We start from the raw sequence: 27682 nt of genomic DNA, 5'->3' as shown, positions 1-27682 counted from the left end.
GAGAAGTTGAATCCAATGAGCAAAATAAGGCAAACCCAACTCCTGCTTTCTGCCCCCTGGTCCCCTGGGTTTGGGGGAATAGGATGACACAGAGGCCAGGTGGCCTGGGCAGGGAGGGGTGGAGCACTATGGGGCGGGGTCAGGCCCGCTTTGGCATGGCCTTTCTCCTCCCCTGACTTGTGTGGTGAAGCAGATGGAGGAGCTGGACTGAGGCACTGAGTATGTACATATATACATGGGTCTGCCCCCTGCCCCAGGGGACACTCCAGTGCAAATGTTCCTTCAGGGGAGGGAAGACAGAGGGAAGACAGCCAGAGCCATTATTAGAGTGGCCCGTGTCTCCACCCAGGGGCCTGTCTGGGAAGCAAAGAAGGCCAAGAAAGGACCAGCAGAGCACGACAGGAAGCCAAGAGGAGGTTAGGGAGGCAGGCTGGGAATCCAGAGGCATGGGTCCAGCCCTGATCTGACAGTGCTTGGTGCTTGGTTACTTACTCGAGGCTCAGTTCCCTCTTGGGAGCGTCTATTTAGAGGACCCTCACTAAGGATGCATGTAGCCCCATCCTTGCCAAGTCCCCTGGATCCCTCTGAGTGCCAGTGTTTGCTCAGAGAACAGGAGTTCTGGATTGGCTAGGTTTCAGTGTCCAGCCACCCAGTGATCTGGAGCTTCAAGGGGCCACTTCTGCCCGTGGGACCGATGACAGTCACTCTTTTCTGGAGCCCAGCTTTTTGAGGAGTTCCTTTCCTTTGGAGAGGAGACCTTGCTTCTTCTCAGCTATGCCCTGTGGCTTCCCCTGTTTTGTCCTGGAGAAACTTCCAGAGCTGAGGTCATAGTGCCAGTCAGGGGGCACTGGAGGACCTTGGATGGCACTTCCAGGGTCCTGGAACGTGAGAACGTAAGTAAGGCCAGGGCCAGCTCCCTCCCACCAATGCCTTTGCTCTTTCATTCTTCTGTCACAGGCCTTGCCACTGTCCCAGGCACACAGACACACACACAGACATAAACACACACAGAGAGACACACACAGACATACACACAGACACACACACACACAGACATACACACAAAGACACACAGACACACACACACACAGACACACACACAGACATAAACACACACAGAGAGACACACACAGAGACACACACAGAGACACACACACACACACACACACACACACACACACACACACACACACACACACACACACACACGGCATGGAGGTGAAGAGGGGTGATGATAAGAGCCCTGCTTAAGGAAGGCAGTCCCATGAGACAGAGTCTGAGCTCTGCTTTGTCACTGGCCCTGGGTGTGCACCTCCCCTTCCTGGGGCCTCACTGTAGGTGCCAAGATGATTTCCATTTCCCTCATGTCATCTCTCTGCCCAGGAAGGAGGAGCAAGGACAAAGACACTTAGAGGTGGCACCTGCAGCACTTCACAGACAAAAACAAGGAGCATCCCCATCAAGGCAGTGGACACAGTGCCCCAGAGGTCTTCAGAGAGTCATGGCACTCCATGAAGAGACAGACTGAGACTCTACCCTGAATGGCCACTGAGGGGGTTCTCAGGCAGCCCCTCCCTGAGTGCCTTCTAGCCAACCCTCCTCCATGCTCCTCCTCTCAAGCCTACCAGGCAGAGCTCTTTGGTGACCTAAGGATGGGGAATCGGGAAAACATGATAATTGCCAGGAAGCTACTCCTAGCTGAACCTCACCTGGACCTGCGCACAGCCATGTCAACTCTTGCCAAACTGCATTTCCTGTCACCTCTCCCTCCAGCCCCTACTGCTGTCGAGAGCCTGGAAAGCGCCTGGCCAAAACCAACCACAGAGCCCAGACCAGAGGCGAGGGACTGGGCACACAAACAAACCTATCGCTGCTGCCACCACTGTGGCCCTGGGTGAACTGGCAGAGAATACAAAGGACAACCACAGACGAGTCTCTGCCCAGGCCTAGAAGTCAATACATTCACAGCCAAGGCTCATAGCCACTGGGAAGTCCAAGCCTTTCCCAGGAGGGAGAAGTGGCTGGGGAAACAAAAGGAGGGGTTCACTGATCCCCAAAGAAGAATAGCTGAGCATGCCTATTGATTTCAACTATTCAAGGCATTCCTTTTTATCCTCTGAGAAATGTAAGCTACAGGGATAAAAGCATTTGTCTGACATTGTAACGGTTCGCATCACAGAGGACTAGAGTGGGAAGACTATTATTACTGGTGACATTACTGTGTCACCTCCTTGTCACCAATAATAATCGCAATATTATAATACCTATAATATTACCTATAGTATCATAATGCCACTGAGTCATAACATGAATGCCACATAATGTTCTATAAGCTGCATGTTACAGAATATGAGGAATCAGCTAAGGTACAATGTCATATACTAAGATGGCATGTTATCCTATGACAACTAGGTGGCACTGCCCAGGGTAAAGGCAAGGAGGGAGAGTAGAGATTTGGCTCATAGCAAGATCTCCCTCCCCCATTCCTTGAAGGAAGTAGAAAAGCCAAGTCAACTCCATTTGAGACAAAGTCTAATTATGGTAAGGTAGGGAATGGAGGTTACATGACACACGTGAGACAGTCACCCACTTACATGTTGCTCTCTCTACAAATATCTATGTCCATCTAGCACTGGACTCTTCTCCTCCTCGTTCTCTGAGAACAGGGAACAAAGAGAGGAGATGGATTACCAACAGGCCTGCACACCTTCCGTCAGTCACCAAGTGGCCCAGGTACCTGGTGGCTCCTGCTTGACATAGCCTTTGCGTTTGTGGCTATTGTGTGGGGCTTCTGGTTGGAGCTTGGTCTCTTGGTGCCCTTCCGGCTATCTGAGTCTGGATACTTAATTGTATCCCACCCATCCCAAGGAGAGACACTTAAAGAGAACCCAGAAGCTGGGCCTTGCAGGCCAACTGGATTCAAAAGTTGTCTTGGAGCCAGGAGGAACTAGCAGGGTGGGAGCATCCTAATGATTGGCTGGTGGCAGGGTCTTTTCCCATGGGGTCCCTCCCTTGCATTGACCCTTGATTAGCATCAGTGGAGTCAGATGGCCTGGGAATCAGGGTCTCTGCCATCACTGATCTTCCAAGAGGAGCATATACGAGGTGAGGGTGGCCTAGTAGAACCCTACTCTGCTGGGACATACAGTGTTCTTTTGTGTTATGGACTTGGCCTCTGAGACTCCCTCCCCACCCCCCCGTAACGTCCCAGTTCCAGAACACCAGCAGGGTAGGTGAAATGCTGAGTTGGTAGGCCCGTTCCCCACTGACCTGACTCTCAGCTTGGGATGTCCCAGACTCTAGGCCACCTGCCTCAGGCCCAGGGCCCTCCAGGAAGTTGGATGGAACCAGACCCCTTTGTCCATTCAGTTCCCCCTGAGGAGGAGATGCTGATGAGATTGAGACTGAGGAGAAAGCCCCAGCTCTGTCCTCTTGACCCTGAGACCCTGGGGAACAGCTTGAGGCCAGCATCACCACAAGGAACCCAGCTCATTCCTCCAGACTTCCGTCAGACTCTCCCGCCCTTATGCCTGCCCAGCTGGCAAACCCACGTATAATACACCACCGGGGTCTTACATAGTAGAAACCATCATCATCCATATTTCCAAACACAGTAATGACATCTCCTGCCCTGAAGGGCAGCTCTGCCTGTGGAAAGAGCAAAAAGCAGAGGTCAGCCTTGGACAGGTTTAGTGACCCCATTCCCTGTCACCAGGTATCATATGGAGGTCCCTCACCTCCACATCCATATTGGGGGAGTTCTCCCGGGGGTTGTAGTCAAATGCAGCCACCATAGGTCGGGAAGTTTTCAGGAGGGCAGAATGGATCAGCTTAGGGGGACCTGTAGAGAAGGGGAAAAAGTTGCTCCTGAACCCCTCCATTTACTGTCCTCTGCACTGAAGCCCCGTGGCCACCACCCCAAATTCCCCACCATCCCCAACAAGTGGGGCCTCCCCATCCCAGCCCTTTCGCCAGACACCCTTGCCCAGAGATGGTTCCTCACCTGGGCAGGGCTGTGGGCCTTCCAGCTCTGCTGTGGAAAGAATGTGTCTCTGAGTCCTGCCTGCCTGTCCCTCTTTGTCAAAGACTGGGGTTGGGGTGCGGGGCAGACAGGATGCTCACCCTCCCACGAAGGACTCAGCAAGAATATCACACAGACCTTTGGCTCAGTGCTGAACCGAGACCCAGAGCCAGTAAGCAACATGCTTCAGTGTGCACAGAACTTACAGACAGAGCAAAGACCCCAGTGGAAGGGGTAGATGTGGGTGGGAGTCGGCTATGATCCCTTTATCTGTTCAAAATCCTACAGGTGTGTCTTCAGAGAGTCACACACTGCCACCCCACCACCAATCCACGCAAGTGGTCACAGGAACCACAGAATGTCGGGGTCTTACCTTTCTTAGACCGGCGAGGCTTGGGGGGAGGCCCAGTCATATGGGCTGAGGGATACACAGAGAGACCATCCCCTGATTGAGGGAGACAGATAGATCTAAGAGAGAAACTGAGGCAAGAGTCAGGGAATAGGCCCATCTACAGGGTTTTCCCAGGGTTCCCATGCCTTTGTTGTTTTCTTTTGTCGTGCTGGGAACCAAATGCAGGACCTTGCACAATAAACCATGCCCCTAGCCTCTGAGCTTTCTCAACCTCCTTCCTTTTTATTTTTTGTTTTGCATTTCATAGTGAGCTCATTTAAGGGCCTGAACCTCTATTTGCAGTAAGAGCAAAGCTGACCCTCAGGACTTAAGTTATGTCTTTGCAATTTCTTCGTTGGGCCATACCCTGGGGGCCAGCTGCAGAAAGGTGGGAGGCAGGGGTGGCATGCCAGGCTTGAGTGGCCCTACTACTCCCAGGACAAAGGACAAGGTACCTCGAGCACCCAGACATGCAAATTTCTTAGGGTGGGGCTGGGTTAAAACCAAGGGTGGGTAGTGATGGGTAAGAGACAGCAGCAGGTCATACCCAAGACCTCAGTGAGAACATCTGGGGGCAAGAAACCCCGCTGGAGCAGCTGTTGTCTCCCTGCTGGACTGTCCACGGCCACCTCAGCCACCATGTTGCAGGGGATGTAGCCTGTGCGGCCTCCACTTTCACCCCGGTAGAAACCATCTGAGTCTTTGTCTCCGAACACCTGGAAGCACAGACTGGTTGTCTCAATACTAGTTCTGCCCACTCCTTGCACCCCAGCCCTGGGTCCTGGTAGCACCCCGCTTGGAACTGCTGAAGAATTCTCTCTTCTGAAGATGGACAGAGGAGGAGGGAAACAGGAAAAACTCAGAACTAAGAGGAATTAAATCACCTCTTCTGTACCCCGTCCCCCTATCTGCTGTCTATATGGTCTTTCCTGCAAAGCATCCCAGACTGGAGCTCTCCAGCCCCAGAGGAAAGCAAAAAGCCTCCTGTCGATACTTGCAGGAATAATAAAAATGCTGATATTAACAAGCAGATAGTCCCACCATGCTGGCCGTGTGGCAGGAAGGAGTGCCATGTGTATCTTAAATCATTCACTCTCACTCTACAAGCTACCCTGTGAGGTGACAAGGGCCATTCCCATTCTACCAGAGAGGAAACTGAGGCCCAGGGAGGTTCTACAACCTACTCAAAGCTACATGGGAGGAAGCAGAAGAAGCAGGGTCCGAATCCCATAGTCCAGCTCTAGAAGTTATGTCCTCTGACCCTCCCCCAGCTCTATGCAAGAGGAGTTAAGGAAGGACAAGATGATGACTAGGGCCCAGAGGATGAGTTGGTCACCTTGAGGATCTGGCCCTCCCGGAAGGGCAGTTCCTCTTCTCCAGCATCAGGGTTGGGTGACATTGAGACAGGGTCATAGTCAAATAGAGCCACAAAGACCCTCACAGGTAGGTTCTGGTGAGCTGGTGCTTCTAGAGGGCTCCTTGTTGGGGCTGTGGAGGGTTGAGAATAGAGCAATGACTCTGTGAGCTCCATCCAAGGTGGTTAAAAAAGCTCCCTTGGATCTATGTGGCCCAGCCGCTACTAAATGCTCACCCAGCTCGGTGGTAGCAGGCCTAGGCACCCGGGCCCCTCTCCTCTGGGGTCCTCTACGCCCAAAGTTGTCCGGTCCCCTAGACTCCCCAGTTTCTACTGCCTGCAAAGAGAGGGCAACAGATGGCAGAAGTGACCCACCATCCCCGTGGTGGCCCACGTTCCCCGGCTCTGGCCCCGGGCATCAGCGTAAGCAACACAGCAGAACAGGAAGGAGCACAGCATTCCTCTCCAGGGACCTGGCCCAGCCTCACTGAGCGCCAGACATCCCCACAGGGGGGTAGGGGACAGGCAGGAGGCCCTGGCTCCCCAATAGATGAGTGCAAGGAGGTGGCCAAGGAGAATTGAGAGGGCAGTCTCTCATCAGCATCGGGGCTGGTGACTCTCTGGATATGGCATCACAGTCAAGTGTCCTGAAGATAGAACTAGCTATTCAGAGGAAAGGGCCACCCTGCCCAAGGTGGCATGTGGCGGCCAATAATAACAGAATATTGTGCATCCCAGTTCCGTTCAGCAGAAGCAAAAGCAGTGGAATGTAGGTGGGGGAGATAGGTGAGGGAGCCCAGAGGCCCGGCCCCACCTCTGCTGATGGAGGTGGCAGCGTGGAATGGGAGTGGCTGGTGGGCAGCAAGCAGAGCCACCAGGCAGCAGCAGCAGCAGCAGCAGGCAGAGGGGGCCACCCAAAGCAGGAAGTGGGCACAGACCCGGGAGGGTGGCTCCTTGGTTCTGCCAGTCGCACTGCGGCCTCTCCGCTCTGGTTCCCCTTTCTCCCAGGCTGGGAGGCGCAGGTAGGGGTTGGGCCCTGAATTGACCTTCAGAGGTCCCCTGGACCTTCCTACAGCTGCTGTGCCCCAGGGCTCCCCATCTGTGGGGTAGCAGGAGCTGGTGATGCCGATACCCCCGCTGCCCGCCTCCAGCTCATCCTCAGAATCATACTCGATGCTGATCTCCAAACACTTTGGAGAGAGGCAACTGACCAAGCTGGATTCTGGAGCAGGGCCACGGGGACACCTCCGAGAAAGACCCGGCCGCCCTCTCCCACCAGCCTCCTGTCCAACCCTGATGCCCTCGATCACAGGGAGGCTGCCCCTCTCCCGTAGGGGGCCTGGCCGTGCAGTGGTCTGGGGCCCGCCATTGCCAAGAAGCCGGCTGCAATGTTCTCGGGGATCCTGAGGTCGCTTGCGGTTTGGGAGCTTCTCAGGGGAGCCACCTCCTCTCCTCCGACTATTTCCACCAGCTATGCCCAGCACATCCTCCAGGTGCTCCCTGGCCCTGGAGGGCTCAGGAGACAAAGGGCACAGGCCGGGTCCCTGGGACTGACTGCTGTCACAGTCCAGCCCTTGCAACGCAAGTTCAGACTGGCTAGGGTCTTGGCAAGAGCTGGCAGGCTCTGATTGCTCCTGCCCTTCCTCCTCCTCCTCCTCCTCCTCCTCCTCCTCCTCCTCCTCCTCTTCTTCCTCCTCAGGGATGCTGAATAGCTTCTTGCTGCAGAGCTGCTGGACAGGCAGCTCCAAGATCTGCTCCAAGATCTCCTCGTCGCTGTCAGTCTCACAAAGGGGGTCAGGCTGGGGCTGGGAGTGGGGAGAAGAGAGCAGCAAGAAGAGAAGTCCACGAGGAAGACAAAGAGGTAGGTCCAGGGCCTTTGCCCTCAAATGAGGACATGGGATTGGGGCCACACACCCAGCCCTCCCTCAGCTTCCTGCCACGAAGAGAGAATCAGAGGGGCAGTGGCTGGACCAAAGTCACACACATGTCTGGGCTCAACTGAGGATGACAACTTGGTCCCTGTCAGACAGGAGCATGAGGGAGCAAACCGGGATGGTCAGATAAAGAAGTCTCCATCCCCTTTCCTGAGCCTCCTAGCAGAAGGCTCTGATAAAGCTTCCCAGGGCTAGGGGGCTATATCTGGGAGACTGAGGGGAAGTATGGTAAGTGCCCGACCCTGCCCCCGCCCCCCACCCAGCAGGGCAGAAGCCCAGAGCCTCTTCACATCCACTCCTTGAGATAGGACTCAGGCCACACACCTAGACTTGCTGGAGCAGCCACCATGGGAGTGGAGGCCCTTGGAGCCTCACTCAGGTCTTGGGTCCAACAGCTCCTCCCCACCCCGTTACCTTGGCTCCATTCTCCCTGATGCTGTTGCTAGCAACCTGCTTCTGGGGAGAACAAGGCCTGGAACCCAGGTCCTCTTCCTCGTCTTCCTCCTCCTCCTCTTCCTCTTCCTCCTGGATGTCTGATAGGTCTGAGTTGCGGCCGTGATCTACAAGGGAATTCACCAGGCGAACTCCAAGCTCTGACACATCTTCTTTCTAGCAAAGGCAAGACAGGTGCTTATGGCTGGATCCCAGTACTCTGAAGGGTGAGGCAGGAGGATGACAGCCCACCTAAGCTACAGAATGAGTTCAGGCCAGGCTGGGCCACAGAATGAACCCCTGTCTCAAAACAGGAATGTCAAATTAAAAGAGGAGAGGGAAGAAAGAAAGACAGGAAGGGCTCTAGGCAGAATCCTCAAGAGAGGAGGAAAGAGCCATGGCCAGAAAGCACAATGGTAGTGATGGAAGGTAAGGGAGAGAGTCAAACAGGTGCCACACACACACACACACACACACACACACACACACACACACACACACACACACAGAAGGTGAGAAACAGACAGACACAATGCAAAGGTGTTGGAGCCAGGCCAGAGCAGATGAGCAGAGGGGGCTGATGACATGTAGAGAGGCATCTTGATTCCACACAGCCTGTCTCCCACCCCTACCTCAGCTCTGAGTTTCAGTCCCGAGCCCAGATCTCCTCCATGGCAGGCCTCAGTACTCGGTGCCTTCTGAGCTGGCTCTCCTTGGGTGGAGCTAGGTGTAGGGCCAACCTCTCCTGAAGTCCACTCTACTTCCTGCTTAGCCAGGGAGGGAGCCACAGGGCTAGGGCCTTCCCAGCCCAGGGCCGGCTCAATAGCCCTCTTCTCCTCTGAGGTGCCCAGCACAGCTGCACCAGACTCTTCCTGGAATAGATGATATTGAGAATGATCCCAAACTCTAACCCTTCCTTCAGCTTGAGCCTGCTCCCCACCAAACAGATAAAGCACCTGAGAGCAAGGGACTGGAGGCTCCTCCTGGGATCCTTTGGACATCTCCATGGGAAGGCTTGCGGGGGAATCTTGAGTTCCATCGGGGGCAGGATGCCGGAGGGGAAAACTGGGATCCCCAAGTCCTGGGGAGACTGAAGCAAGGGGTGCTCTGACCTCTGGGCTTGGTCGTGGTGAGAGACAGGACATCCTGGCTGACTGGCAGGCAGGATCCAGGGCCGGGGCAACAGGGGCCGGAATGGAGTCAGTGGACTCGCCATGGGGTGACATAGTGCGCACCGTCACCTCATGGCAGGCCTGCAGCAGCTGTAGCTGGGACACCTCTACCAGCACACTGCCTGCTGTGGGGGAAGCCACCTCCATAATCTATGGGGAAGAGAGAAGACAGGGAAGACAGGTGAAGATAGGCAAGTGTGAGGTCAGAATGGTCGGCTGCTGGCTTTTCCCAAGCCCTCTTCTTAGTCTTCTTGACCACATGGCTTCAGAGTAGAAGCAATTCAATCTCCTCCATGGGCTGCCAAGATTCATGCTCTAAACCAGCTTATTACACGGCGCCCAGAAGTCAGGGGCTGTGCATCTCTGCCAGGCCAGGAAGACAGGCTTCTAACTAACTAAGCATGGCCAAGAAGGACCCACATGCTGCCCGTTGGCTTTAAGCATCTGGAGCCCCCAAGCCATACCTTCTGCCTATCAGCGTAGATGGTATAGCCTGTGACCCGGACACCATTGGAGGTACCAGCAGCATCAATGGTGACAGGGAGCCAACTGATCATCAAGATTCCAGGAGAGGGCCCTGGTTCAACCTGTACATCCAGCGGGGCATCAGGTAGACCTGGGAGGTGTGGGACACATGGAAAAGTGAAGATGTCAGCGTGTAGACAAAGTCAGTCTCCCCTGCCGTGAGCACTCGTGTCTGGCCCTCCTGGATTTGGGGGATGTCACTGTCCACATCTATGTACCTGCTGGAAGTGTGGTGAACTGCAAGGTGGCAGCTCGCTGCTCTGGTCTCTCCCAGCCTGGTTCCCAAGGCCCCTGAGATGGGATCTGAGCCTCCACTCGGGCCTGATAGAGCGTGCCAGGCCTCAGGTGACAAAAGGTTGCCCAGTAGGTGCTGGGGCGAGCCGGTGGACACTCTTCTCCATTGAGGTAGATGGCATGGGCCAAGTTGCTGTTCCCCGGTACCCAGGTGATCTCAGCAGATGTGGCTGTCAACCGATGGATCCGTAGCTGGCTGGGTACCACCCCAGCCCTGGCCCCCACAGCAAGGCAACAGCGCAGAGGATCTGAGCTGCCCCTGCTGGTTAGGGCCTGGACAGACACATGGAGGGGCCCAGCCTGCAGGTCCATGTTTTCTAGCACAGCCTTGGGGGGCACCCCGGGCCCCAAGGCCTGACGAAGTTCCCCGTTGACAAAGATGTGGAAGCCACGTACATCTACTTTCTCAGGAGGCAACTCCCAGGCCAACACCACACTGTGGGCTAACTGCTTGAGGACCACGAGACGTCGGGGGTAAGGCACAGCCAGAGGCTCTCCCAGTCCCTCTGGTGGGGGGCTCAGACTGAGTTCATCTCCTGCAGCCTCCTCCTCTGGTCTGGGCTGGCTACGTCCCCCGCTGCTCTGACCCCCACTACTGCAGCCACCCCCGCCTCCACTCAGGAAACTGAGTTCAGGACCGGAGCTGTGCGATAGATCAGCCAGCTCCCGAGGGAGGGAAGTCAGGAGGTCGTCATCAGACACGCGCTCTACAAAATTGGAGGGGACCAGGCCCCTGCGGCCATCCATGAGCTCCCCTAGCAGAGGGAGGACAGGAAAGGTGGGGGGAAAGGAAAAAGACAAAGAAGTAAAGAAAAGCTTATCCAATAATGCATTTTCTTAATGGCAACTTCATAAGTACCTGGTTCCAGTCAACCTGTACCTGTTGGTGGTTTTAAGACAAAAGGGCAATCAAGATTTTAATTAGAGAACTATCATTGGCTTTTGTAGGTGTAATAATGGAGTTTTTGTCATACAGGACAGTGCCTCTTAAATCTTAATGTGTATTAGAATTACCCACAGATTTTTTTTAAAAATGCAGATTCTTAATCAGTCCACTCTGGAACATATTGAGTGACAGTATTTCTAATCAGCTCCCAGGTGATGCTGGTGCCACAAGGACCTATAGGAACATCCACATTCTAAAGCAACAAATATTGGAGTATTTCTAGGGGAAATGCCATGATGTCCACAATCCATTTTAAAATGCACACCCCCCAGCACCTACGTACAGATCAAGCAAACATGGCAGAGTAAAATCTAGGTGGTATCTAGGCAAGTAGACATTCTTCACATTGGCCTTCAATGCTCTGTTTCCCTTTGTTCTGTTGTGATTCCATGTTGACCAGGTTGGCCTTGAACTCACTGGGTAGCCAAGAATGACCCTGAGCTTCTGATCCCTCTCCCTCCAGCTCACAAATGCTAGGATAACAAATGTGCACCACCCATGGTTTTTACACAGTGCTGGGGGTTGAACCCAAGACTTGGCACATGGTTGGCAGGTGTGCTACCAAATGAGACACAACCCTAACCCCTCTTGATGTGTTCTACATATTTAGAAACTTTCATGTTAAAAATATGGGAGTACTGGTATATGCAATCTTGGCTCTCAGCAGGTCAGAGACAGGCAGGCAAGAAATTGGGGCTAGCCTGGATTACACGGTGAGAATTTATCTCAAGAATGAGGGTGGCTTATCAGTTAAGAGCACTTTCTTGCTCTTGCAGAGGACTTGAGTTCAGTTTCCAGAACCCACATCAGCTCCAGAGAATCTGCTGTCATCTTCCAGCCCCTGCAGGTACACATGAACACGCCCATGAACTCATACACAGAAATTAAATTTCTTGGATCACAGATGGGTGCCGGAGGATAGGAAGCCCCTGTCTCCAGGGGTATAGCCACTGGTGAGTTACTCATACACTAGTGGATAGAGTCATACCCATGCCCACATGAGGGGCCCTGGCTAAACACAGTGGGCCACAAAGTAAAAAGAAAAAGACATGAAAATGAGATGTGGAGGCTTGCTAGAAGGAAGGGGGGATTGATTGGTGCAGATAGGAGGAGGAGGAAAGGGTGTGGCCAGAAAGTATTGCATATATGTACAAAATTGCCAAAGAATAAATCAATGTGTATATATTTTGAGATCTGGGTACAAGTCTATGATACAGTATATGAGAAGTGGAGGCAAGAGGATCAGGAGTCCAAGGCTGCCCTGAGCTGTGGAATGCACTGGGGGCCAGCTTGGGCTACAGGAGATCCCGGATCAGAAGAGGGGGCGGGGAGAAAGGAAAATGTTCGACTGTAGTAGACTTTACGAGGGCCTGAGGAATAGAGGCTATGGAGCCCCTCAACTTCTCTTTGTGAAAAAACAGATTCCACAAGGGGGTAGGGGAAAACCCATCAAAGAAGAAGTGACAGAGAAGAGCACTTTGGGGACCTAGAAAGGGTCAAGAGCAGCCGGGCGTTGGTGGCGCATGCCTTTAATCCCAGCATTTGGGAGGCAGAGACAGGCGGATCTCTGTGAGTTCGAGGCCAGCCTGGTCTCCAGATGGAGTGCCAGGATAAAAAAAAATAAAAAATAAAAAAGACAGAAAGAAAGAAAAAGAAAGGGTCAGGAGCTCCAAACATCTACCCAGGAGCACAGTCGGTATCAATCCAGGCAGTGACCAGTGTGCCTTTGTTATGGGCATCAGCCCTAAAGATGTGATGAGTTAAAAAAAAAAAAAAAAAAAAAAAACATTTGTCATCCACTTAAGTGATGTCAACCTCCTAGAGACTGTGTAATTTAAAGTCTAGTAAACTGGTATATAAGGTTTGTTTGTGCTTTTACTATCCCAAAAAAAAAAAAAAAAACTGGTAGTGTGGACCTGGAGAGATGGTTCAGTGATTACAGTGCTTGCTGCATTCTGCTGGCTGCTCTTGCAGAGGACCCAGGTTTGGTTCCCAACACCCACATGCTGGCTCACAACCACCAGTAACTCCAGCTCCAGAAGATCTGATGCCCTCTTCTTTTCTTCTCCATGCATGTACAGACATGCAGGCAGCCATATACACATAATAAAAAAGTTAAAATTTGGGCTGGAGAGATGACTCAGAGGTTAAGAGCACTGACTGCTCTTCCAGAGGTCCTGAGTTCAATTCCCAGCAACCACCTGGTGGCTCACAACCATCCGTAATAAGATCTCATGCCCTCTTCTGACCTGGAGGCACACATGTACACATGTAGACAGAACACTGTGTACATAATATATAAATAATTTTTTAAAAAAAGTTAAAATTTATATATGTGCATACATTTATAACACACACACACACACACACACACACACACATATATATATATAATTTCTAGCATTTGTTCTCATTAAAACTCATGACAGCCAAGTCTGATGGCACAGGCCTGAAATCTCAGCTACTTAGGAGGCTGAGTCAGGAGGATTAAGAGTTCAAGGCCAGCCTGCATACAAACCAAGTTCAAGTCAGACTGGAAACCCTAGTGAGACCCTGTGTCAAAAAACAAAAAGAGGACTGGGTTTATGCTCAGTGCTATAGCGCCTGAACACACAAGGTCCTAGGTTCAAACCCCAGTAACAACAAATATCAAAACAAACAAACAAACAAAAAAACTGAAGACACAAATTAAGTACCATCCTCCCGGAAGCCGTTAGTCTAGCTCTTCAGCATGTACCTTTAAGTGGAGTTTAGCTGTTTGGCAGGTATCAGCATTTCCAGAAGCTGCTATGGGGCCCCAGGAAAGGAACTAGGCAGGCACCAAAGCTCTTGGTGTTCACTCGGATCTGATCCATTTCCTAAACCTCTAGACGAAGCTGTGGTCTTCGCCATGCTCCAAGCACCCCTCCCCACTGTCGAAGGATGCAGCTCAGAGCACCAGCCAGGAGCACTCTGAAGGAGGTTCCTGAGGCCACACACTCCTTCTTCAGGGTCTACCAGCTGGCCTGGTGTCTGTGATACATCTGCCTGCTGCCTGCTGAGCCCTGTGGCTCCCTTCAGGACCTAGATAACCTCCCTGAAGCTCAGGCCCGCCCTGGACCTGGTACCTACCTACCACCAGTCACTTTCTCTTTCTCAGCTGGCAGTCCCAAATCTCAGAGCACCCCTTAGCTGAGTCTGAAAAGCTGGGGTGGACGGAGTGTGCTAAGGAACGGGACTGGAAGGACCTAGGTCTTTGGTAACAGTAAACGGTGAGAGAATGGACAGGGTGATCTCTGCTACTGTCCTACCTTCAAAAAAGCCATCCTCATCCATGTCACCATAAATGTAGATATACTCGCCGGCTGTCAGGGGGAGCTCAGCTTCCGGATTCTCATTGGGACCTTCAAGGGGGTTGTAGCTGTTGGCAGAGTAGCAGAGGAGGAAGAACACAGTGGCTGACATCTCACCTCCGTACTTAGCTTCTCGAGGTCACACCTCAAGTCTTTCTGGAGATGTGGTTACTACGGTAGCCAAGTAGAGCACTCATGGTACCCACCTTGGCTCAACCCTGCTATAAGCACAGTGTTCAGTCAGTGCCACCCTCCACTATGCCCAGGGGTCTCCATCTTCATCCATACCTGTCCTCTGTGCATCCCAATGCTGAGGGTGGCAGAGTGAGCTAGAGGGACCCACCTATAGCGTGCTAGGAAGACCTGGATCCTGGCTCCTCCCGAGTTGCCCTCTGGAGCTGCTGGAAGCAGGGAGACACTGTCTACCTCCAGCTCCTCCACCTCACTGGCCGTGTCCACCTAGGGCAGGAAGAAAGTAGGCTCCTCTCAGGGTCCAAGGTCCCAAGCCAAAGACACTGTAGGCAGGAATAGCTGGGGGGTTTTTGAGAAGGGAGCTGGAAACACACCCTGCCAGGCCAGTGGCAACAAGGCCTGGCATTTGATAAACCACACTTGAGACAGAAGGTCTGTGATGCACACAGCTGTCCTAGTTTTGGGGTGTGAGGACAACTTGGACCCTTCCCTAAGTCCTGGCTCCAACCCAAGAAATAAAACAATATTCCCCAACCTGACTGACAGCCATGTCAGAGGGGAGCAGGCATCAGTGACAGTTTGGCTCCCTAAGGTAGAAACTCAGCGAAGCATCTTAGTCATAAAGAGCTGGATGCAAGAAGGAGGAGGGCCTGGAGGCACCCCCTGTTTTAGCACTGTGCCTGTACCTCCGGCTTCAACCCCCCTGGAACTCAGCGCTTCAGATCCACTAAGGCCAGCCCAAAGCTAGGACCATCAATCTATCCCACCAGGGGGCAGCAGAGGCCCAGGGCCGGGTTGTACCCCTTTGTGATGGCGATTGGCTTGCTCCTGGCCTGCCACCTCCACTTTGCAGGGTTCATAGGTAGAAAGAGGGACAAGGTGATCGGAGGAGCTGTGAGTAAAGTCAGTAGTGACTACAGCTGCCACAGGTTGGGCATCTCCTGCGTGCTCCTCGCTGAGACGTAACCCTCACAACAATTTTATAAGGCATGTTTGTAACCCCACCCCCAGCCGCCCCAGGCATACAGACAAGGAAGCCAAAGCCTAGAGACATCGTGAGTGACAAGGCTGGGATCAGAATCCAGGAACCTGTGTTCCTTCTCACGCAAGCAACTGCTTCCACTGCAGTTGCTCCTATGAACAGACTCATTATGCCGATCAGGCGCCAAACAGTCTCCTCCATCCTGCTCAAGACTCTGGGGCCTCCCTGGACCCCAGAGAGGTGCAGCTGGTAGGCAGGCCCTGGAGAGCAGGCTCCACTTCAGTTCCTGCCCACAAGAGGAAGCCACGGCCTTCAATGCCCAAGCTTGGGATCAGTAGCCACCCAACTCCTTCCGCCTCTGCCCCCGCCCCCCCCCAAGCCAATACCCAAGCCCAAAGTCCCCAGCCCAGAACTCACCTCTGGTGTGGGACATGACTTGGGGCTGTTATGGACCGACTCCGAGCGAGAAGAGTTGGAAAGAGATTCCACTTTCTTAGCCGTCCTTCGAGGGACCCCAGCAAGGGTAGCAAGAGCAGGCTCTGAAGATTTGGGGGTACAGCGTCCTGGGGAGCCCGGCGGGAGGTCAAGGTCTAAAGAGAAGATGACAAGTGGGCTTGGGATCTGTGGCCTGAGAGGACTGGGGAGATAGATGGAGCTTCTTGGATATAGGCATCTGGCCTTTCTACCCAGATATCCTAACAATAAGGGAAATATTTGGGAAGAAACTCACTGTGATTCATATCTATAAGAATCCTCCGAGCGTTTGATGAAATGCATTGAGTTTTCCTGCCTCGTGGCTTAGGAAACTGACACTTGGAGAGGTTAAACAGCATGCTAACTCCAAATGGCTGGTAAGAGAATGGAGCTAGGACCACCAGATGTGACTGACCTTTAATTCTCGACTCTTCCTAAGACCCTGATTCTGACTGCTAGGGCCTGACTCCCAGTTAGAGGCAGAACAGCGGCCTGAGATCTTGACTTAAATGAGCTATGTCTTTAACTTGCTCTATGACTTTGGATGACTGGCTGCCTCTAACCTTGAACTCCTTGCACTATACAAAAGCCCCGGGATCTGAGGAGTCCAGACCAATGTCATTAGGGGACACCTTACCTTTGGGGCCAGACCCGTGGCAGGGCTGAGGGGTAGAGCAGCAGCAGTGGGGGGGCGGATGGTCCCCAAGGACACTACAGCCCAGGGCAGAAGTAAGCAGATCCAGGGGACCTGGGTGCAGTCGAAAGGCCTGGAGCTCCTGTGCCAGAAGGCTGAAGCGCTCGGTTTGGCTGCGACACTGGCCCTCAAGCTCTCGAACCCGGGCCTACAAGAAGACCCATTGTGGTTTACCAGGCCAAGCAGAGCTGTGCAGCACTATCCAGTTCCACATAGCCCCACAACAGACTTTAGTTCACACACATGTGCCCACACACACCAGCCTGAGCACCAACCTATGGCACCAACTCTCAGACTCAGGCCAGTGCCACTCTTGCCTCAGAATACTTTATAGGTCAAAGGGTTTTCCTCATCCCACCAACAACAACAACTCAGAATCTTCTTAGCTCTGGCCACTAGTTATTCTCCCATAGGCAGTGGCCCTGTCTCACACTCAGAGACATGGGTGAGCGGTTCCATGGCAAGCTAGGATGCCTTTGGATAGAGTGACCTTTTCTCAATTACCAGGCAAGTTTCTAGCCTAAGGGCTCTCCCACTGACAATGTCATAAGGAACATGAGTCAATGGGTGACAAACTTCCTCATGGTCTAAGACAACAGCGGGGAAGGCCCTGGGTCCACTAAGTTCAGATGCAGGTTCAGGAGGAGGGGACAGCCCATGTGCCCTCTAAGTTCTCCAGATATCTGTGGAGTCCCGGGTCTGCCATCAGTGATGGCCCCTCTGTGGGATATCAGAGTTGGTCCCTGAGAGAAGAGATGTGAGCGGGTTGGGGAGTGGACACCCAGTAGGTAGAAGGCATAAATAGACTGTACCTGCATGGAATCCAATGTAGACTGGTAGGGAAGGAAAGCACAGGGGTTAGAACATTCAGCTCTGTTGGTCAATAGCCCAGGGGGAGGGGCATGAAGATGGACACCACCCGTCAGTGCTCTGAGCAGATAAAGGAATATAAAGGACATTTCAAGGTAAAAGCAGCCTCTGCGATGGGTGCCAAGGGGGGACTATTGCCACAAAGACTCAGGAGTCCTGCCCCTGTGTAGCCCGGCCTAAAGAAATAGGCCGATAAAGGGGGATACAGTCTGGCCACATTTAAGGTCCCTCCTTCCACTCTCTCCCACTCCTACACGCTCCAAGGGCCCTACCTCCAGCAACTGCACCGCTCCTTCATGTTCCCTCTTGGCTTCTGCCTGTGCCTACAAACAGGAAGAGGCATAATGCTGGAAGGGAGGACTGCACATCAGAAACAGGGTGGAGAATAAAGGTGTGTGGCAGAGGAAAGGAAAGGGCTAGAAACACAAGGAGGACAAAGCGTAGGGAGGAAAGAAGAAACGGTCTGGGGAGCCAGAGGCCAAAGGGTTTCCTTCAGACCCCCACCCTGAGCTATGCCTTAAACAGGAAGACAGAAGGGACAAGACAAGGATGTGCCAGGTGCAAATTCTCTCCTGGGACATCCACCCTTCTGGTAGATGGATCTTGTCCTACCTATCTGTGGCCTTTTCTCTGCCCCCTGTCTTCTATCCCGTGGAATGTCAAGGTGCCCCTGGACACAGGCCTCTCTGCAATCTTCTGGGCATTGATGACCCCAAATACCTCCAAGGCCAGCTACCTCATAGCTCCAGACTCATGTGTCCATTTGAATGTTTTACCAAACCCCTCAAACATTCAAACAGAACTTGAAACTCAAGGTGCCCTGTCTCCCAGAGCTGTTGCTCTGTCCTGGTTAGTTTTTGTCAACTTGACACAGCCAAGAGTCTCCTGGAAAGAGGGACTCTCAACCGAAGAGTTGCCTAGATCAAATCAGTCTGTGGCCACGTGTCTGTGAGGGACATTTTTGCTTAATGATTGATGAAGGAGGGCCTAGCCCACTGTGGGCAGCACCATCCCTAGGCAGGTGGCCCTGGGCTGTATAACAAAGTTATCTTAGGGCCAGGCAGGGTAGTGCCCATTTTTAATCCTAGCGTTCCAGTGACAGCGCCAAGAGGATCTTTGTAAGTTTGAGGCTATGCTGATTTACATAGAACATTCAGACCAGCCAGGGTAATGTAGTAAGGCAGCATCTCAACAAAAAAAAAAAAGAAAGGAAGGAAGGAAAAGAAAAGAAAAAGAAATAGAGAGAGAAAGAGAGAGAGAGAGAGAGAGAGAGAGAGAGAGAGAGAGAAATCTAGTTGAGCATAAGACATTGAGAAAGCCAGGGGCTCTCCTCCATAGTTTCGGCTTCAGTTCCTGCCTGGACTCCTCTCAATGGTGAACTATAACCTGGAAGTGTAAACTGAGGTGAACTCTTTCCTCCCCTAACTTGCTTTTGGCTACAGTGTCTATTACGGCAACAGAATACACTAGTTTGCCTTCCCCACTGGGTGGGGGTGGGGGTGAGATGAAAAGCCCTGTTGTCTCCAGGGTTCAGACAGACAAGGAGTGGCACAAAAGGGATCTTGCAGTTCTATCCCCGAACTATATTTCCAATTCCCCCACTTGTTTGCCTCCACGGTTGCCTGCACCCTCCTAGACTACTGTCACAGCCCTGCCATCTGATCACCTGCTGGATGCCACTCCCAGTACCCATCCCACCAGCCCGATCTTGTGAAATGATGAGTTGTATCGTGTCATTCTCCTGCATAGAATCAATCTTAACTTTTCCACCTTTTGTTTTCTAAAACAGGGTCACACAACGTCACCCACACTGGCCTCAAACTCAGGATAGTCTAGTCGGGTCACTTGGCTGGTCTGGAGACCACATTTTGTTTCCTACAGTCTCCCCGGTGGGTGAACCAAATATGGCTGGGGTTCAGCCGCCCCGGGTCTCCCCTCGCCGTGCTCCTGCTCCCACCTGCTGCAGCCTCCGGACCTCCTCCTGCTTCTCCTGCAGGCTGAGCCTGGCCTGCTCATGCTCCACCTCCAGCTGCTGCCGCCTCTGGGCCACCTCCCGCATACGCTGAAACACAAGACTAGGGGTCAAGGCCAGAGCGTCCCACGTCACCATTTCACAGGAGGCTTAAGACCGGGGAACCTCAACCACCACCTGCTCCGGGGGCCTTCTGTTAAAAAGAAAACCAAGGCTGGAAGTGACCTAGGGCTGGTAGCACCAGAACTCCTCAGGCTCTGATGCTCTACCTCCCGCCTTTGCCTTCTCCTCATGCCGCCTACATGAGCCTCTCACCTTCAGCACCTGCTCCAGGCTCTCCAGCTTGCTTTGCAGGCCCTGGCTTCTTCGAAGGGCTGAGTCCCTCTCCTGCTTCACTCCCAGGAGCTGTCCCTTCAGCTCCGCATTCTCCCACTCCACCTGGAGAGGGGGCATTGACAGGGAGGTGTGTGTGAGAGAGAGAGCTTTGTCCCACCTGCAACTTGCCAAAGGAAGACAGGGCCCTTCAAACTACACCGCAAGAGGAGGAACTTCAGGCCTCGCCTCGGGGCACAAGTCTCTCTGGGGACACGGCAGAAACTGAACCTGCTCCTTCTCTGTGGCTCTCCCACTGAGCCGGGAGTTCTCTTCCACCAGGCGAGCATTCTCATTCTGGGCTGCTCTTAGCTGTAGTTCCTGTGGAGGGAGGTTAGACAAGCTCTAAGGAAGGGGCTAGAATTCACTTTTCTGGCCCTCTCACATGAAGGACCCTGCCCTCCCAGGTGAGGCCGCCCATGGAGACCTGCAGTGGCCAGGAAAGGAAAGCTTAAGAACAAGTGGAAACTGGTGTTCCTGAGGATAGGAGGATGCCAGGGGAGTGGAGGGAGCCCACCACCATCTAGCTGGCCTGGGAGAAGGAAGGAGCTGGTTCTTGGGCGGCCTTAAGAGCTCACCAGTTCCTCACATCGCCTCTGTTTTTTCCGGGCTTCCTGCTCCAGGCTCTCGCATTTCTTTCGCTTCTTGCACAGCTCAGACTCCTGTGGAGGTCAGAATGGAGAGCTTCTCATGGGGAAAGGTAGAGTTGCCCACGTGGTAGGCTGCCTCCAGCCCTCAGCCTAGGACTTACCAGCTGCTGTACCCTCTGCTGTTTCTCTGGTTCCCCTAGGGCCACCTGTGGGCTGTCCACATCATCCTGGAGTATGGCCTGCAAATACCCAGGGGCAGGGAGATGGTACCAGAGAACAGGGCTCCGGAGCAGCTTGCCCCCGGCCTACCCTACCCATGGGAAGATCTCACTTCACAACCAGGTCTGCAATGGCATCTGTGCCGATGGGCGAGGAGGGGTGCTGCCTGCCCACCCCTCCCAATAGCTCCAGCTGACACGGAAGGATAAAGGTTGCACCCCTGTATAGTGCGTTGAGATCCCAGGACCCACGTGTGCCCTAGGAGATGATGGGTCCTTTATCCAGGCCAAAGCTTTCCCTTTTTAGCTCTCAGCAGCCGCCCTGCTCTGCACTCAATAACTGTCCTGGACGTCCTTCAGTGACTAGCAGAGAATTAGGAGGCTGCTTGGATCCCCAGAGATATATGTGTGGTGTTCCTAGAGCTAGAGTTCTGGATCATCCTGTCTGAGCTTGGCCTAGAGTAGTGTAAACCTAGCCAGACCTCTCCCAAGACCACCCTCATCAGCTTCCCATTTATTCCTGCCAAGTTTAGAGGACAGGTCTTGATGGCAGATGCGTCTTCCTCCATGGATCAGTCAGACCGAGGGGCAGAGTCTGAGCAAGCACCATCACCCCTTCCTGCACCCCCACCCCTCGAGGTTTATGTCACTATCAGATCCCCCCTCCCTCTCAGGCTTCTTCCCAAGAGGCTAGTCTAAACGCTGCCCACCTAGAATGATGGATAGGAGCCAGGCCCCTAAATTCCGGGGGGAGAGGAGGAGGGGGGGGCGGTCGTCCAGGTCCTCTGGACTGGAGCTGCCTAGTCCCGGCTCAATGAAGGTCGCCCATACCTGGAACTGAGTCGTGTGCACCGCCCCCCAGGGTAACCCGGACCAGATCTGGCCCCCGGGCGGACGCTGAAGGGGGCGTCCCCGCTCTACCGCAGCTGCGGGAGGAGGCGGCGCGGGCTGGGCCCCGGGCGGCTGCCAGGGCAACCAGGGATTTGCGGCCGGGCCGTACCACTAGCGACACGGCAGGGGCGGCCAGGCTGGCCCCGTGGGGCGCAGGCCTGCGGAGGGAGAAACTCCGAAACCCCCAAGGGTAGGGCGCGGCACAGGTATGAGCGCGGGAGTCTTGGACAAGTCCCGGCTCCCTGGTCAGGAAGGCTCCCTACATCCTGGGAGAGCGTACATGTCACTACGGGGGTCCCCCTTTGAGCATCGTGCAGGGGGAGATCCCCGGATTGCCCGACCCCGCATCTGAGCACACTCACACACCTGCCCTTCCGCAGGCGCTCACCTCTCCCGGGGCCCCGGGGGCCGGCGCCCCTACTCTGGAAAGGGCAGTGGGACCTGGGGGCCGGGCTGGCCGGAGCGGCTCCCGCTGGTTGCGCAGGGCGATCTGCCTCTGCAGCCGCAGCACCTCCCGTTGGGACTCGCGCAGCAATCGGTCGAAGTCCCTCACATGCAGCCACTGGGGACCTTCCTGGGGTGGGGCGACCAGGAGCCGAGTCAGTCCCAACCCCTGCCTGGCCCCTGATCATCTCCAGCTCTCCACGGTTCTGGATTGGTTCGGCTGCGCGGGAAAGCGCGCATCTTCCCATGCATATATGGTTGGTCATATAAGCATGAGTATGCAGTCACATGCCTCCCCTGGCTTGTGGGCAGACATTCACAGCAGCTTGTTCCCTGGGCGCCCTGCACTGTGCTAAATGCTTGTGTGAACACTCCTTCACACAAGTGTGAACTATGTGTGGATTCCTACAGTCAGGTCCACTGGCACACAGCCTCAAGCCTGGAGCACAAAAATGTCCACGTCTGGGACTCACGGCTCCACCCCCTTCGGTTCAGTCGCCCTCTCCGCTCTCCCACCTGGGCCGTTGCCAGGGGAACCTACTCCCCAGCAGCCTCCACCTCTCCGTTTCATTTGCATCTCATTAACATCTGGTCCACATCCCACACTCTAAGCAGACATCCTTATGTAGGATCGAGCAGGAAGAGACGCCCAGATCCCCTTCACACCTTGCCCACCAGAGTGAGTCTGGCTTGCAGCTCCCTGCACTCCCGCTGCAAGGCAGCAATCTGCTTGTCCTTGGCCAGCAGTGCACTGGCTGTCTCACTGAGGTCCCGGGCTCGCTGGCGGGCTAGGGCCTTACGACACAACTCCAAACTGGATCCAGGTCGGGGCACAGGGGCACTCACCTAACCAGAGGAGGGGTAAAGGCTGTGGTCATCTGAGGATTGGAGGCACACCCCCAACTCCTCATCTCCCAGAGGGAGAATTAGGATGAAACCCAGTCTGGGGCCTCAGAGGAACTGCATCCTCAAATGAGCCCCATCCCGGCAGTCCCCCACACAGGACCGAATGAGCCCCATCCCGGCAGTCCCCAACTCAGGACGGAAGGCGTTAACTCAACATCTTAGTTTACCCTCAAAGGACACTAATTCGGGGCTGCCACTATGATGGGACTTCTCCCTGCCCCCACTCCAGCTCCACACCCCAGATGAGCTCAGCAGGAGGCTGCAAACAGCTCCAGAACATGTTAATCCAGAATTTTGCTCGCCGACTGTTCAGGAGCCTCCCCCACCCACCCTTTCCCCCTGATAGCTCCAGACACCTCCAACCTCCTCCAGGCCAGCATTTGTCCTTCTTACACAGCCCCTGGTCTCTTGCTTTCCTGGGTAGTAAGTCCCTGACTCCCACACCCACTTCCCGTGGCCTAGCCTTGGTTCTCTTCCCAAGTCACCCAAGCCTCCACCCAGCAGGCTGTCCTCACCACCCTCATGTTCGTTTCCTGCAGCTTCTGGGCCCTCTCCTCCAGGCGCTTGGCAATGACCGCCAGCTCGGCGTTCTTCCGCTTTAGCCTCCGCACCTTCTCCTCCGTCTCTGGGAAGCTGCTTTTTCTCTGACAAGGGGTCAGCCAGAATTGGGCTGTGTAGGAAGCACCCCCACAGCCCCGTTTCTACTCCCCAGACCCTAGGCTAGAGCCTGGGCACACACTGAGACCGTTGGCAGTGCTCAGCAAGGGTCTTCTGGGTGTGGGGTACACAATTATGTCTCCCTGGGGTACCTCCCTCCTGGAAGAGATGTTTTTGGGGTGATCAGGGTGCTGAGGGAGACCCCACTCTTCAGGCCTCACCAGCATCTGGTTTTCCTCCTTAAGGATGGTACAGCGCTGCTGCAGCTCCCCTAGGGCCCTCAGCAGCTCCAGATTGGACCTGACCCCGAAGCCCACGTTCGACTTGGCCTGGCATGGGGAAGGACCAGTACAGAAACCTCAGAAACCTACTCAAACTTGCCAGGGTCATCCATATGAAATGTCTCCCCTCTACAGTCCAAGGAGTTAAGAAGGTTCTCTCTCATGCCCCAGGCCTTTAGAGAGGGGTACTACCAGGACCTAAAGAGAAGGGGTGCCCAGTCCTCCATGCCTTCAGTGGCAGCCCCGCACCACCATACACCATTCTGGGAGCATTTCCTGGGGCTCCTCTATCCTTGACATCCTGCCCATATCCTGGATAATGGCAGACTAAACCCCTTCCCTGTCCTTCTAGACATCCTGGGTCCGTGAAGTCCCCTGCCCTCCCTAAAGTCCTGTTTCCTCCTTCCTCCTCAGTAGATCAACCACCCCCACCCACATCATGGTCTGCCTCGGCTCAACCCAGCAGCGAGCCCACCTCCATACTCTCCACATACCCAAGAAGCCCCAAAACAGACTCATGCAGGAGGACACCTAACAATCACACACATTGAGGGGCAGGTGCAGAGAGTCACAGAGAGAATGAAACTGCTGAGATTCCTGCCCAATGCAGGGAGGACAGATAATCACATAGACAGACTCACAGACAGAGACAGGCCCAGACAAGAAAGGTGGGCAGTGGGGCTACAGGTTATGGCTGGCCAATCTTGCAGCTCTCCTCAGCCTCCCTTACCTTACAGGCCTGTGCATCCTCATCTTCTGGCTGGGGGCAGCTGTACCCATGGCTCTCGGCTTGCTGTCCCAGCTTGGGCAGCCCAGTGTCTGTTCCTTCAGGGTCAGTATTCCCAGCAGGCCTATGGGCTCCCTCAGGCTTGGAACTCTCTTCAGACCTCAGTCCTCTAACCTGCAGAGCTGTCGGAGTATCAGCAATGCTTGGAGATGCATCTTCGGGTTCGCACCCCCGGCCCTGAGTCCAGCATTGCCAGGCAGGCAGTGCCCATGGCTCCATGGCTCCACGGTCTCCAAGCTGTGGAAGAGTTGTCAGTTGCTCCATGGTTTCCGCAAGGGGCCCCAGAACCTGGACCTGGGGACATCACCCAGCCAAGTTGGGAGACTGACAAGGGTCATGCCAGGCTAGACCCTCCTCCCTGTAAGCGTTTGGCTTCACCGAGGCCCCATCACAGAGAGGTTAGCTGAGCTCTTCCCACCCACGAAGGAGGCTTCAGAAGGTATCGGGGTTGCCAGGCTGGAGCTGGGAGGGTATGTCAGGTATGTTTGCTCTTGGTTCTGTGTGTGAGAGAGTATGAGAAGCAAGGGTGTCCCCTGTGGAGGGAGGGAGGGTGCAGAGCCTGGCTGAAGGTATGTGTATGCGTGTAGCCAGGTCTGTCCCTTGCAGGTCAGTGATGTCTTATATGTTTGGAGGATGGGTACCCCCACTTGTGTGTACTGAAGAGGGTGGTGCTATGTGTCACTGTCTGCGCCTATTTTAGAGTTACCAGTTGTTGCTGCGTGGGGTGGGGGGTGTCTGTATTGCAGGGCTATGGCAGTGTGTGATGCTGTGTCGCTGGTCCTATCTCGGCGTGCCAGTGTTGTAAAGTCCTGTGTATCTGTAATGGTGTCTGCCTATCAGTGTCTGTGAGTCTGGCTATCCATCATGACCCCTCAGCCTGGATGGGGGTCCTCAGGAGTTGCTGGGGTTGATCCCCAGTGGTCCACTGTGGTCCTTTATCTCCAGCTTTTCTCTCCGCTGCTGCCGATCACTTGCTTGCTGGGTGGCTGGGCGGTCCTAAGGAGGCCTGGGTCGATGAGCTGCTTGCCTCATAGTCTCTGCCCCAGCTAGTCTCAGGTGGAGGGACTGCAGGGGTCCCTCATGGTCCCAGAGCTCCCAAATGAGATGGTGGGTATGAAGGAGGGCTGAGCCTCAGAATGGGGTGGGGGGAGCAGGGGGAAATCATCAGCCCTCCCTTCCCCCTCCTCCTCCCCTCCTGCCCACCAATAGGAAGTCAGCTGCTGGTTTCCATGGCGATGGCGCTGGACTGGTGGGCTGGACCGGCTGGCAGGCTGGCAGGGTCGGGACAGGGAAGAGCAGGTTCCTTGCTGGATGGCAGCTTAGAAACACCCCCCACCCGCCCCTGGCAAAGTGGCCTCTTCATCCCCTAGATTGCACACCACCTCATCTTCCAGGGTACAGAGGAAAGGGAGCGGAGCAGTCATCGCCTGTCAGGCAAGACTGATGGAGATAGAACAATGTGACAGAGACCTAGCCATAGAGAAGGGCAGAGCTGAAAAAGATGGGGTTTGGGGTAAAACAAAGAAATAAAAGGCTGAAAATAGGAAGATGAGAGAAGAGACAGAGGCAGAAATAACCTGAAAGCGCACTTCAGTTTCTCAAAGCAGACATTTTGGGGCCAACCCAGCCTTCCCAGGCTACCAGACCACATTTGGGGGACATCCCAGCCTTCTCAGGCCAGCGGGGAGAAACCACAAGACACGACCTGTTGGGCTGGGTTTTGCCTCAATTGCCGAGTTCATCTTCAGTCTAGCCTTAGGCTTTGTTTATTGATTTCTTTTTGCTATGAGAAAATGGCTTTTGAGGACAAGGACATAGAAACTGCCCCACCCAGGAGCCTGCCTGTATGTGGGGCACCTAGATCCCTAGAGGTAAGAGTATTGGGGAGAGGCAGCCCCTGTTCCCTGGACTCAGCAAGACAAGCAGTCTCAAGCCAAGGTCGGGGGCCCTCATGTGGCACCCCTGTGGAATAGCAGCTAAACTGTAGAAAACACATCCCCACACCAGACTGTAGGCTCCACCAAGGCCAGAGCTGATGGAACTAGGGGAAGGAGGGAGGTGATGGATGACACATTCATTTCTCTAAAGCAGTGTATACATCAGTATGCATGCCACTATGTGATGTTTGTCACGTAACTTTAGGTCAGCATGCATATGCATGCCATTATGTATATAGTATGTGTGTATAAGAGATCTATTTATGTCTGTGTATGTGGAGAGGGTCATGGTAAGTATGTGTACTATTTCATGACTATGAATCTCATTATATATTTTATCTGTACAAGTTTCTGTGTGTCACTGGAATGTCTATTTGACACAATGTTTATGTGCACACAATTATGAGTATGATTTTATCATTGTAAGTTTCCAAATTATAACATCATGGCATAAATTAGGTATATCTGTGCCATTATACGGTATCAACACATTATAGCCTACATTGTCATGTAATGATGTGTAATGGCATACAATGACATATGTATATCATTATATACTCGTCAGGTCTGATAGTGCACGCCTTGAATCCCAGCACTTGAGAGGCAGAGGCAGGTGGGTCACTGAACGTTTAAGGCTAGCTTAGTCTACAGGACAAGTTCCATAATAAACAGTGTTGCTGGAGTTTCCTTGTCCTGCCAGGTTCCATCACCTTTCAGCCCTAAATAAGCTCACAGAGACATATATTAATTATTAAACTATTGGCTGATGGCTAGGGCTTCTTATTGGCTAGCTCTGTCTTAATTATTAACCCATTTCTACAAATCTGTGTATTTCCATGTGGTCTTGGCTTACTGGAGAATTATACACACACAGAAGGACATCCCCCATCAAGACAGGGCTACGCAAATAAACTGTTTCAAAAAAACCGAAACCACTTTTTAAAAAAGATATGGCTCTTCCTCCCTTCACTTCACTTCTACTCTCACTCTCTGTCTCTCTTCTCTGCCAGCCTA

General features: G+C 53.7%; 1 protein-coding gene across 1 annotated transcript; it reads right to left on the bottom strand.

Annotated features, from left to right (window-relative positions):
* Nucleotides 1-741: 741 nt before the first annotated feature.
* Nucleotides 742-25010, bottom strand: Tspoap1 (TSPO associated protein 1). The gene is made up of 32 exons (XM_027426311.2): nt 24675-25010; nt 23885-23992; nt 23522-23650; nt 22767-22946; nt 22045-22230; nt 20709-20786; nt 20536-20619; nt 20189-20278; nt 19901-20023; nt 19571-19675; nt 17886-17936; nt 17556-17576; nt 16687-16891; nt 15993-16165; nt 14745-14860; nt 14360-14469; nt 10048-10878; nt 9769-9920; nt 9089-9454; nt 8765-9004; nt 8115-8309; nt 6705-7571; nt 6004-6103; nt 5749-5900; nt 4960-5128; nt 4395-4466; nt 4004-4033; nt 3738-3841; nt 3577-3648; nt 3271-3375; nt 2595-2656; nt 742-878 (listed from the first exon to the last, which is right to left on the bottom strand). The coding sequence occupies exons 1-31, from the start codon at nt 24993-24995 to the stop codon at nt 2627-2629; spliced, it is 5565 nt and encodes a 1854-aa protein (XP_027282112.1). The 5' UTR covers nt 24996-25010; the 3' UTR covers nt 742-878; nt 2595-2626.
* Nucleotides 25011-27682: the final 2672 nt, after the last annotated feature.

This window comes from Cricetulus griseus, chromosome 7 (genome assembly GCF_003668045.3).
Source record: "Cricetulus griseus strain 17A/GY chromosome 7, alternate assembly CriGri-PICRH-1.0, whole genome shotgun sequence".
In the NCBI taxonomy this organism is placed as follows: Eukaryota; Metazoa; Chordata; class Mammalia; order Rodentia; family Cricetidae; genus Cricetulus; species Cricetulus griseus.
The sequence above is the reverse complement of the archived record's forward strand: the minus strand, read 5'-3'. Positions and strand labels throughout refer to the sequence as shown.